Genomic DNA, 13569 nt, shown 5'->3' with positions numbered 1-13569 from the left:
ATAGGCCGCTAAGAGTAAAAGGAATGAGAAAGAAAGGACAGTGTGGCGGAAGGACGCCAGCATCCTCCCCTCTTGGACTGCTAAGTATGTGTGGGAAACTGATGATTCATGCAGAGGAAATGCCAAACCAGAGAGTACAAAGTAGAAGGGAGCCAACAAGCGAATGTGGTTAAGGAAGAATTTGCCAGCGACCCAACCCCCTCAGTCTTAGGAGACTCCCGGGGGCAGCACAGAGGCCATTAGCCCCCAGCTCTGGGAGACCAGGAGAGAACTGGAGCCATTACCTCCCAGCTTTGGGAGTCCAGGAAAGAACATCATCTGGCACACCCCAGCTCAGAGAGATGGAAGGTGCAGGGTGACCAGTGCATGACGCTGGAACAGAAGCAAAGACCAACCAGTCCCCAGACACAATAGCAGCAGTGCCACACCTGGGGAAGTGGCACTCTCAGTACCTGAGCCTGCAAACAGGGAGGCAGAGGCCATGATGGTTCAGATTGAATGACAGCGGACTAGCACTGTCATTCCACTACTCAATCATGGACAGCATTCTTAACCATGTGCAGTATGATGTATCAATGCCTTGTAGTGCCTTGCCACGGTCAAGGCTGATGTAACCTTCCACAGGAGTGCAGGCTACCTCACCTTCACGGCTATCAGAGGTGGTCGCTACGGTGACCTCGTGGTTGGTCAGTGTGGTTGTCACGCCTCTGGTCTGAGGATTCTGCTGCAGGGAGGCAACTTCTCAATCACCCAAGTCAGAGAGGTGGTTAGGGCACTTCCCCGTAGCAAGTGTAATGTACCAAAACACTCTGCTCTGGCTAGTTAATGTGTACGCTTCACTCACGTGTAGGACAGGCAGTGCAACTAAGTGCAGCTTACTGGGACATTATGCAGTAATGGGGGTAGACCCATCCTTCACAACACGGGGATAGATAGAACCTCAGCATGTAGTGGCACGTGACGCAACGACACATGAAGGTGGTCGTCAGGATGAGGGCACCATTGAGTATGTTTTTTCCGTACTGACCAGGAACTTGTGCATAACGATCCATAGAACTCGCTCCATCTTGGATCCCCAGATGAACTGGAAGATGGCCCAGGTGATTTCCAAGCTGGAGGAGCAGGGACTTGTGTCAAGAATAGCAGCCATGGGTTTGCGTAGAGTGTGTGGAGGAAGGTGCAAGGGCCCGTGTCATGGTTCATGGTGAGCAGCTGCGGGTGACAGAGGACTCTATCATGTATGGGCTGTTCCCAGGGGCGGACATCATGCCGTGCTGGAGGATCATCAACTCAGTGAAAGATGTCCTTTGGTCTGCCGGCACATTAAGACGTCTGTAGAGGAATGCTGCCAGGTGACACATTCCAGGAATGTCGCCAAGTGACACACCAAAGCTTAGTGCAGCTACCACAAGGGCTTGGTGGGGGAAGACCACATTTTAGGGCTTTTCTTCTACTGGACAGGGAGGGGCTGGGTTAGCTGAGGAAGCCCCTCAATTATTGTATTAATGGAATTTCCCAGGGGATCATGAGTGTCAGAAGTGCTATTGGCTTTAAACAGTATAATTTAACACTAAGTATATTGTATATGAATGTAAGAATGAAAAAAAATGCTACATGGTTTATTCTTATAAATGATTATGAATAAAGCTTATTTTGCTTAAATAAAGAATTTTTAAAAAAATTTACAGCATAGGTGTGGCCTGCTGACTATTAGAAATAGTGGATAAGGTAACATGTTATTTTTAAGGAAATCTGAGCCATGAAGAAATGTTTTGTTAAATGCACTTGTAAGAGTGTATTCGCAGAGAATGTTGGGTTGTTCCAGCAACAAGTGACTTTTCAATATTTATCTAAATTTTGGTCAGTTCCAAAGGAGGATTTCCAGAAGAATTCTGACCCTCCAGACGGATATTATGAGTTTCCCTGTGAAAATCTGTTATTGAAAATAAAGGAGAAGGAAACAGAATGGAGTGGAATGGTGCTATGAAAGCAGAAGATGCTTGGAGCGCTCTGCAGACCACATCTGTTAGAAGACAAACAGTGTAATAGTGTCTAGTTGGAGACCCTTCATCAGAACTGTGGTTTCTTTTAGGAGATCTGCAGTGACCTGTTCAGGGTTTCAAGCACTTTCTGCTTTTATTTCAAAATTCCAGTACTGGGCACATTTTAAGCTTCCAGCATATTTTGCAGTATTAGATAAATAAAGGTTAATGTATGAAAAGTCAGAGAAATTGCACATTAACATTTTAGTGGAGATTATTGTTGATGATAGGCTTTTTGAATTTTCCAAGTTCCAAATGATGGATGTAACATAATTTTATCGATAATCTTACAGTGGCTGTCCTTTCTTACTGCAGTAAGATATTCTGCAGCATCACTCGGGATTCTGCTGTCAATTGAAAAAGAATGACCTTAAGAATGATTAGAAAATTAGTTCACTGCTCCAACATAGTGAGGGGAGCAGACAGGAGATATTGAGATTGCGGAAGAGATACCAGGATGGTCTATTGCCTCCTGGGTACCAGGGTCAAGGATGTCTCTGAGCATCTGCAGAAAATTCTCAAGAGGGAGAACAAATAGATAGAGTTTGTTGTACATGTCAGTACAAATGACACAGGTAGAACAAGGGATGAGGTTCTGCAGAATGTGTGTAGGAAGTTAGGTAAGAAGCAGGACCTCAATGGTAGTGAACTCCAGATTATTCCTGGTCCATGTGCAAATGACATCAGAAATAGAAAGATAGACCAGCTGAATTTGTGGCTGAGGAACTGGTGCAGGTGGCACGGATTCAAGATCATGGACCAATAGAATGGCTTTGGGGTAGAGGCGACTTGTACAAAGGTGACAGGTTGTACAAGTTGAACCAGCAAAGGGGCAATATCCTTGCAAGGAAATTTCTTGGTGTTATATGGAACAGCTTGGGGGGTGCACGATGGGTGGAATTCTGAACTGGAGGAAGTCATGGATAAAGTAGTAGCCAGCCGGCGCAAGTTTAATAATCAGATTGGCTAGGAATACAGAAAAGGCAGAGAAAGGAATACCCCGTGAAACTGCATTTATTTCAATGCACTACGCAGATGAATTCAGAGTGTGGATTGGTTCTGAGGACTGAGATGTTCTAACCATAGTAGGAACATGGCTGACAGAAGGGCAGGAATGGCAGCTCAATGTTCCAGAAAGCAGATGCTGCAGCTCTGACAGAGGTATGGGCAGGTGAAGAGAGAGTGTTGCCCTTTTGATAAGGGAAAACATAACAGCAGTTCTTTAAGATGATGTTCTTGAAGGAGATTGTTCAATGAGACCAAATGGGTAGATATTTGAAACATGAGAGGGAGGATCATCCACGTGGGACCTCCCAACAGTTAGTGGGAACTTGAGGAGAAGTTGTGAAGAGAAATTGCTCATCATTGGTGGAATAATTGTGTTCTATTAGTGGGAGGGCCCTTAGTTATAGGGAGAGGTTGGCCTGGCTAGGTTTTTATTCCATGGGGCGTAGGAGAATGTTGGGTGACATAATAGAGGTTTATAAAATCATGAGGGACACAGATGACAAGGATGGTAACAGTTTTTCCCCAGGGTAGAGGAGTCCAATACTGGGGGCATAGATTTAGGGTGAGAGGGGAAAGACTTGTAAGTGACTAGGGCAGCTTTTTCACACAGAGTAGTGAGTATATGGAACAAGCTAATACAGGAAGTATTTGCAAGAAGTAGAATAATATCATTTAAGAAGCACTTGGATAGGTACATGGAGGGGTGGGGTTTAAGGGGAAACGGGCTGTAGGAAAGTTGGAACTAGATTGATGGACACATTGATCAGCATGCACTCGATGGGCCAAAGGGCCTGTATCCAGGCCATGTTCCTCTGTGACTCTGACTAAGTTAGCAAACCCAGAATCACGGAAGAGTCATTTGGCCTTTGCATCTGTGATAGGATTTTATTAGAGTAATCCAACTCATTCCAGCTATGGTAGTATGTGTAGTTTTTGCATTTAGTCCAGCATATTTTCCTTGATTTTGTACTCCACAACCAGGAATTTAATTCCTTTATGTCAGGAAAAAGTAACTTGGTTGTTGGTGATAAATCTCGCTGTAGAAAATTTTCCTTGTTCACATATACTGAAGAAAGAGTATGATGGTATTGCACATTTCGAAATGTATTTCCAATTTGTAGAAGGTAGTTGCCTGTACCGAAGAATAAGTGGCTCAGCCAGGTCACAGCTGCCCCAAGATTCACTGATACCTCTGGATATCATGCTGAGTTTGAAGGGAATTTACATTGGATTGGAGTTGTTTTATTATTGATACTTGTACCAAGGTACATTGAAAAGGTGGTCATACTGTTCATCCAGATTAATTCATAACACAGTGCATTGAGGTAGTACAAGGTAAGAAAATAACTGAACACAGAATAAAGTGTAACAGCTACAGAGAAACTGCAGTGCAGGCAGACAGTAAGTTGCAAGATCATAATGAGGTAGGTTATGAGGTCAAGATTCCATCTTATCATACTGGGGACCATTTAGTAGTTAAGGACAGCTTCTATCCTTTCATTCAGTTGGGTGGAATCTCTCTTTGAGCCTTATGGTATATGCTTTTAGACTTTTGCATCTTCTGCCTGAAGCTGAGAGGGAAAGAGAGAATGTTGTAATGGCTGGGGTCTTTGGTTATGCTGGCTGCTTTACTGAAACAGTGACGAGCATAATCAGAGTCACTGGAGAGAAGGCTGGCTTCCATGATGTGTTGAGCTGTGTTCGCAACTCTCTAGACGTTTCTTAGGATCACAGGCAGAACAGTTGCCATAGCAAGTCATGATGCATCCAGACAGTATGCTTTCTCTGGTTCATGGATAAAGATTGGTAAAGGATGATGGACATGGTAAATTTCTTTAGCCTCCTGAGGAAGTAGAGGCATTGGTGAGCATTCTTGCCCATGACATCCATGTGAATCAACCAGGACAGCAATTGGCGATACTCGTTCCTAGGAACTTGAACTCCTAAAGTCAACAACCAATCCTTTTACTTTGCTAACATTGAGGGAAAGGCCGTTCTCATGATATCATCATGCCAAGCTGTCTATCTCCTTCCGAACTCGGTCTCATAGTTATTATCCACAACGGTGGTATCATCTATAAATGTATATGGAATAAGAGCAGAATCTGGCCATACAATCATGAATGTTTGGGGGTTAAAGTAGGTGGCTGAGTTCACAGCCTTGTGGGGCACCAGCTTTGAGTATAATTGTGGAATTCAGTTGCAGTTGGAATTGTTGATTCCCAGATATTGGAGTTTGGTGATGAGATTGCTTGGAATTACAGCATTAGATGCAAAGTTGTAGTCAATAAACAATAGTCTGATGTAGGTGTCTTTACAGTCCAATGCTCCAGAGGTGAGTGTAGGGTGAGGTAACCTACCTCAATGACTATTGTCCTGTAACAATTATATCCACTGTGATGAAGTGGTTTGAGAGGTCGGTGATGAAATATATCAACCTTTGCCTGAGAAGCAACTTGGATCTGCTTCAATTTGCCTACCAGCTCAACAGGTCCACAGCAGATGCCATTTCAACCTTGGAACATCTGAACAGCAAAGGTGCATACATCAGGATGCTCTCGATCAACTACAGAGCGGTTTTCAATACCATCATCCCTCAAAGCTAATTAATAAGCTTCAAGACCTAGGACTCAATACCTCCTTGTGTAGTTGGGTTCTCAATTTCCTAACTTGCAGACCCCAGTCAGTTCAGTTTGGAAAGAACATCTCCTCCACAATCTCCATAAGCACAGGTGCACCACAAGGTTGTGTGCTTAGCTGCCTACTCTACTCTCTTTAAACGTATGACTGTGAGGCCAAGCACAGTTCCAATGCAATATTTAACCGTGTTGACGAAACCGGTGTCATTGGCGGAATCAAAGGTGGTGACAAATCAGCATATAGGAGGGAGATTGAAAATCTGGCTGAGTAGTGCCACAACAATATCTCACTCAATGTCAGCAAGATCAAAGAACAAGTTATTTATTTATTTTGCAACTAATCAGGAAACAATTTACAAAGACCAATTAACCTATTCGGCAGGTCTTTGGACTGTGGGAGGAAATCGGAGCGCCTGGGGAAAACCTATGTATTCCACAGGGAGGAGGTACAGAGACTCCTTGCAGCCGGCGCCGGAAGTTAACTCCAAACCCCATCATCCCAAGCTGTAATAGCATCACTCTAACCACTATGCTACTGTTAGCCCCATTATTAGCTTCATGAGGAGGAAACCGGAGGTCTGTGAGCCAGTCCTCATCAGTGGATCAGAGGTGGAGAGGGTCAGCAACTTTAAATTCCTCTGTATTTTCATTTCAGAGGTTCTGTCCTCGTTACAGCACATAAGTGCCATTACAAAGAAAGCATGGGAGTGGCTCCACTTCCTTAAAAACTTGCGATGATTCGGCATGACATCTAAAACTCTAACAAACTTCTACTGATGTGTGGTGAAGTGTATATTGACTAGTTGCATCACAGCCTTGTATGGAAACACCAATGTCCTTGAGGAGAATCTACAAAAAGTAGTAGATACAGCAGTCCATCGCGGGTAAAGCCCTCCACACTATTGAGCACATCTACATGGTGCATGGTCACAGGAAAGCAGCATTAATCATCAATGACCCCCTCCACCCAGACCATGCTCTCTTCTCACTGCTGCCTGCAGGAAGAAGGTACAGGAGCCCACGACTCACACCACCAGGTTCAAGAGCAGTTATTAGCCCTCAGCCATCAGGCTGTTGAGCCAAAGAAAACTTCACTCGCCTCATCACTGACCTGTTCCCACAACTTATGAGATCACTTTCAAGGACTCTTCATCTCATGTTCTCGATATTATTTATTTTTTATTATTTCTGTTTTTCTTTTGTACTTAAACCATTTGTTGTGTCTTTTGCACATTGGTTGTCTGTCCATGCTCTTGGGTGTGGCCTTTCATTAATTCTATTATTTTGCTTGTGTTTATTGTGCATGCCCACAAGAAAACAAATCTCTGGGCTATATATGTGACATACATGTATTTTGATAATAAATTTACTTTGAACTTTGATCATAATTAAGGATCTCTCCCACCTTGCCATTTTCTCTTCTCACCTGTTCTGTTCGACAGAAGATACAAAAGCTTAGGAGCAGCTACCACCAGGGTCAAGGGCAGCTTCTATTCTGCTGTTACCAGATTCTTTAAGTCCTTCCATACACTAAAAAGGTGAATCCTTGATTTTCCAATCTACCTTGTTGCAACCCTTGCACTTCGTCTAAGTGCCTACACTTACCCTGTAAATGAAACTTTACATGTATTCTGCGCTCTATTTTCCTTTTTTTACTATCTTGATCTACTTCTGTATGGAATGATCTGTCTGGATGGCATGTAAACAGAAGTTGGCACTGTTTCTTGGTACATCTACTACAATAAACCAATGCCAATACCTGTTCAACCATTTTGTGATATTATTGATCAGAGCTTGTAAAGAATGTTGTAGAATTATGGGTCACTCATGGCTGGCTCTGCTGGGTAATACTAATTTACCTGTCATTACTTCCTAACTTCAATGAAACAGAAGGACAAATATTCAGCCACATGTTCTGGTTGACATCACCATTGTTACTTGAAAAACAAGCCTTAAACCTTCCCTCCCAGAGGTAGGAATGCTAACAGTAGGTTAAAAAAGTTCTCTTCCTAATATAATAATTGAAAAGTCATTTTAAAGTAACAACATACAGTTAACACTTACTTAAATGATAATTGGATTCAATGCTAGATATTTAGCATTCTGATGCACCTGATAGATTGCATTAATTAGTAAAATTAGTATCAAAATGGATGCTTGTGTTATTCTCAATAAATAAAATTATTAGCATTTCTTCTAAGTTGAATTCACAGTTCTTAGATACATTTTTACTTCTCTTTCAGCTGTTGATTAATCTGCTATATATTTCCAGCATCTGCAGATTTCCTCGTGTTTGCTCTATATATTTCCAGTATTTTGTTTTTATTTTTGATTTTATTTTGATTATGATTTTACCTTGTAATTTTCTATGATTGTGTCTTTCATGTACAACTAATTTGTAGCTTCTGTTTTGATAGGACTATAGAGTGAATATATTCCTGAGACAAAAATGGAATGACCCTCGACTCAAACTACCAAATGATTTTAAGGGTTCAGATACTCTGACTGTGGATCCAACAATGTTCAAATGCTTATGGAAGCCTGACTTATTTTTTGCAAATGAAAAGAATGCAAATTTTCACGATGTAACACAAGACAACATCCTGCTCTTTATATTCCGGAATGGTGATGTGCTGCTCAGTATGAGGTGCGATAAAATGTTGACATCTAAGGATGACACTGACTGCATTTGCTGAAAGTGCTCTATTTTTATAGCTTTCAAAAGTGGGTAATGTTTGCTCTTCTCTTTCATATTTCAGGTTGTCAATAACACTTTCATGCCCTCTTGATTTGACCCTGTTTCCCATGGATACACAGCGTTGCAAAATTCAGCTGGAGAGCTGTAGGTTTCTTGAATTTTTGCTTCGGGTCATATATTTTGACTGATAGTTGAGACTGTAGAGGTGTTGTTGGCAATAAGTCAGCTTTTGTTTTAAGATCTCATATTTCAAAAGCAGTGCTTTCTATTGTTTAGGGAAAGACAATTATTCAGTGAGCAGGGATGACTTTCACTCTGAGCAAGAGCAATGAGAGGCTAATTGTTGCATGGTCAGCATGTATAATTAGTTGCTCATCCACAACGCCGATTGACCATCTGTGCCAGAAAATGAAAATTAGCACCTGGAGTCCTGGATGTTAATCACCAGTTAATGATCCCCCATTGAAAAGTTGCAGGTGTCAGGTTCAGCTCTACAATGGACTTGGTTCCAGTTATCCTGCAGGAGTCTCCATGACAACTTAGAGAAGGCTTTGGGAGCTTGCATCCATTCTTGGAATTGAAAAGCATTAATTTTGTTAAATAAAAGAGCAAATTTGAGAGATCTTTCCAGGTGGAAATGTGAATTTATAGCTAATTTATTTTGTGTTTCTGACTATCAGTTAAATTAATGAATTATGGGAGAAAATAATAAGTGAATGTAGAGTACTCTGGGACATTACTGTATTATTCTCACAGATGCATAGACCTATTTGAGATAACTTAATAGTAATAATAATCAGCAAAGTATTCCTATAAGTATCCAGTGGCTTTTTTTCCCAAAAATAGGATGGTAGTATTTTCTAATCATTACTCACCTATAAGATAATAATGGAATTGAAAACATATAATGTTGGAAATATGTAACAGGTCATCTATATACATATGTATACATCCGTCAAGAGGGAACCAGAGTTTTAGCTTGATAACCTTTCATTGGAACTTTCATATTTCCAGCCTTTCAAGTGCTTTGTATTTGGAGTAACATTTCTAGTCATTGCTATGTTAATTAAAGTAAACATAACTAATTAGAATATATTATTTTTAGCTATTGGTATGTAAAGTATCATATTGCTAAATTCTTATCAGACAGAACCTAAACAAGGCCAACCAGTTTGTCATTAACAGGTATGTTTAACAACTCACAACATGTTATTGGTAACATATGGACAGATTTAATAATAGCTCATTGTAAGTAAAGAGAAATTTTAGGTCTGTCGAAGCAAAAAAAAACACACAGCAGCTCTTCAATAAGATCAGGCTGAAAGAATGAATGGAAATGGAGGAATGAACCACTGTATGCCATTCATTTGTCTCTTTGGAAGACTGTAAGGGGAGGGGAGAGGTTTTGAGGTACTTTCATATAGGGGGCATGACATCTGATGGGGTGGAAAGGGCAGGAAGAAAGAGAAAAGGTGAGAGCCTATATGCAGGAAAGGAAATGTTCTGGAATAGTTTGTGTTACGCTACTTGCAGATGTTAGAATATGTTTAATGTAAGTAAATGTAAAATATTACATATAGGGCGTAGATATATTAGATATAAATACACAATGGGGGTGTCTTGAGTTAGAAAGTGCACTGTATGAGAAGGATTTGGACATCCTGGTAGGCTCATCACTATCAACATCTAGACAATGCACAGAAGCAATTAGGGAAGCGAATACAATGTTGGGCTATGTAATGCATTCAGTGGAGTTCAAGTCTATAGATGTTCTCCTTAAGCAGTATAATGTACTTTTGAAGGTACACTTTGAGTGCTGTGTACAATTTTGGCCTCCATATTTTGTGAGGGATGTGAAGCACTAGAGAGGGTTCAGAGAAGGGCGACTAGACTCATTCTGGGTCTGTAGCGTATGAGCTATGAAGAAAGATTGAAAGAATTAAATCTTTTTAGCTTAAGTAGACATGACATGATAGAAGTGTTCAGAATCATTCAGGGTACAAGTAAGGTGGATGCCAGCTGCCACTTCACAATTAATCTATCATCAAGGACATGGAGCCATAGGTGGAGACTGGTTAAAGGCAGATTTCAGACAAACATCAGGAAGCATTTCTTTCCACTGCAAGTTGTACCTTGAGAATAGTACCTTAGAGACTTTCAAATCTAAACTCTGGAGGTATTTTAACACACTATGTGAATAGGAATTTGGCAAGCTTTGTTGGGCTGAATAGCCTGTTCTAATGCACAAAAACTTTCTAATGTTCAAGCTCATCTGTTCCGTCCATTTTATTTCAGAGTAATCTATTAGCATTAGGCAGGTTCAAGAAAACATATTCACTCATATTTGGTGTTTTTTTTTCATCAATCGGTTTTCCTTCCCTTCCAGCTGCAGTGAAATAGGTCAAACAATGCGACTTCATAGGAAATAGACAAGTAGGTAAAAGAAGAATAGGAATTGGACCCTACCAAAGATTTTGCACCATTTTAGTCATCAAAAACTTTTTTTTTGTATCTTTTCTGCACTTGCATCTTTATTTCTTTAATTATGTGCACTTTTCCTCTTAGTTGGCTACACCACTGAAGACCTGAAATTCATTTGGCAAGCTAAGGACCCCGTTCAGATGGAAGAGATTGCATTACCGCAGTTTGATGTTAAAGAGGAAGATATTGAATATGGAAACTGCACAAAGTATTATGAAGGCACTGGTGAGCTATTTTCTTATCAATGTTAAAAGCTGTTTTGGTACATTATTTTGAAGGTATAAATCTTTGGAGAATGACCACTCTTCGGAAATTTAGATTTAGGAGCTTCATGTCATTTCAATGGGTGACATGTGGATCTAATCAGCTGGAGTTAAAACCTCGTTGCAACCTTCTAGATACATCTGGGAATACTTTGTTTCTTTGAATGACAGAACGTCCTGTTCAAACACTCCAGAAGTACATATAGAAGAGCTCAATGATCATGGAAGCATCTCAGAAGCTCATGAACTCTTTTGCATCTGACTACATGAACCAAAATTTCATATGAGGCACTAAAATTGTTAAAAAAAATGTCAAAAGAATTATATGCAAACAGTAAGTAGATAGTGAGTAACTTTTGAACAATTTTCAGAAGGGAATGTTGTGTGTGTTTCTGATTGCCATGCTATTGGAAAAATGTGACTGTAGTGGTGAGGTTCACCAAGATATTGCCTGGATTGGAGGAATTCAGCTATGGAATGAGATGGATTAAATTTTGTTTGCTTTCCTTGGAATCAAACAAGATTGGAGATGACCTGTTAATGGTACAGTATATAAAATTATAAGAGCAATCTGTGGGGTAGGTGGTCAGAATCTTTTTTCCCCCATAGTAGGCTTAAAGTGAAATGAAAGAGTTTTAAAGGAGTTTTGAGATGAATTAGCAGGCAGATGAGGTGGTAGAGTCAAATGTGGTCACTAGAGTAAAGAGGCATTTAGGCACACACTTAAATAAGCAAGATATGAAAGGATACAGACCTTATTTGGGTGAATAGAATTGGTGTAGGTGGATAAAAGAGATATTCCAGATGTGGTGGGCCAAGGAGTACTTGTACTGTGCAACATTCTTATTTAAGTGCAAGAGATGAGACAGGAGCATTTGCCAACATATTCAGCCAGAAGTGCCAAACAGATAATCCATTTTGGCTTCCTCATCAGCCTGTCTTTAGCCAATTCCACTCACGTCATGTCATACCATGATGTGGCTAGTGGAACAGGATATAGAAAAAGCTATGGAATCAAACATATCAGCCGTAGCACTGAGTTACACTCTACAACTATAAATGCCTTTAGCCAAACTATTTGTTGAGTACAGTTGTACAAAGGCAGTGCACAGTCCAAAAGTAGGTGTGCATGATTTTCTTGAATGTTTTTCATGTGATCACAAGGCCTTGTTGGACTTCGGTAATGTTGAAAACTGCAAGTCCAGTTCACTGGTTCATTGGCGAGACCAGTGGTGGAGGAGCTGCATTGCCTTGGTTGTGGTGTGTACTAGGCCCTCATGTTGTGGAGTCTCCTTTTGCAGCCGCCCGGTAGAGGAAACGCCAAGGTAGTGTAGGAGAGAGCAGAAGTCTCTGCGGGTGCGTTGGGGGTTGTCCACTCCTGTCACTGCTGCTCTCCAGTCAGAAAAAGTAAAACAAATCCAAATTGCCTAGTTACCAGCCATTCTTTCTGCTATCATTTATCTGCAAAGGTATCACCTAAGGTATGGGAAGGCAGGTTTGTGAAGTCTCAGGATGAGGAAGTTCAGGGGCAGGAACTGGGGAACAAGAAACTGGGAATTCAGAAGGTTCAGGACTGTAATAATGGGCATCAGGGTGAGTTGGTTATTGGGAAGTTTCAAGGCTCATTGTGTTTACATATATTGAGAAGACAGTGAAGAAGGGTTCAGGTTGTGCAAGAGTGCCAGAAAGTCAGGAAAGAAGGGGAATTTGGCTGCCAGGATTTGTGTAACAGGCACTAGTACTACTTGAAATGTAGACACAAAATACTGGAAAAACTAAACAGTTAAATTTTCAGATCTGAGACCTATCATTCGAACTAAGAATGAGAGAAACTGAAATAGGGAGGGATGCAAAACTGGTAAGTAAGAAGCAGAGTGACATGGTGAATGTGTGTTTCTGGGACTGGGGGATGCATCAGTGTTGGGGGCCAATTTTTTTAGGTCTATGATAATGAGCTAGACCTCCAAGTGGACCACAACCTTGTCATGGTTTGGAGGCTTATGTGCCTCAATGACCTGGAGAGCTATGTTGGCTGGAGTCAGGACATTATGCTTTGGCTCTTGGTAGGGTCACTCATGCCAAACAAGTCAAAAGGTAGAGGCCAGACTAAGAGTGTTCCACCAGTCCTCCAGGTTCGGGTGTTCAGCTCAGGGCCAACAACCCTGACCGGTAAAACAAAATTGTTACGGAAACAGCAATGAAAAATTCTTCTACATCTGAGTGTGCTGGTATTCCTGAGTCTCCACCAGGATTTGCATGACTGACAGTAGTGAAAACCGAAAGGAAGCTACTGACACGGTGAAGGAAGCCCTGAACGCCAGCAGAGATGGAGGAGCTTCATGGCTGCCTGAAATGCCAGCATCGTAACAGGCAGTAAGGAAGTAAGTAATGAGCTAGATCTAAACTTGAGGGTACAGGCAACAATTTCTAAATTTATA

The 13569-nt window shown here is 41.1% G+C and overlaps 1 protein-coding gene across 3 annotated transcripts in view; it reads left to right on the top strand.

The window, feature by feature from the left end:
- The window catches only part of glrbb (glycine receptor, beta b), a 127656-nt gene that overhangs the window by 61163 nt on the left and 52924 nt on the right, over nt 1–13569 (top strand). For all 3 annotated transcript variants that reach the window (XM_073043024.1, XM_073043027.1, XM_073043026.1), the window contains 3 exons: nt 8107–8336; nt 8449–8531; nt 10953–11093. In XM_073043024.1, the coding sequence (XP_072899125.1) occupies nt 8107–8336; nt 8449–8531; nt 10953–11093 (454 nt within the window). The remainder of the gene's footprint in view (nt 1–8106; nt 8337–8448; nt 8532–10952; nt 11094–13569) is intronic.

Source organism: Hemitrygon akajei, chromosome 4 (genome assembly GCF_048418815.1).
Source record: "Hemitrygon akajei chromosome 4, sHemAka1.3, whole genome shotgun sequence".
Taxonomy (NCBI): domain Eukaryota; kingdom Metazoa; phylum Chordata; class Chondrichthyes; order Myliobatiformes; family Dasyatidae; genus Hemitrygon; species Hemitrygon akajei.
The sequence above is the reverse complement of the archived record's forward strand: the minus strand, read 5'-3'. Positions and strand labels throughout refer to the sequence as shown.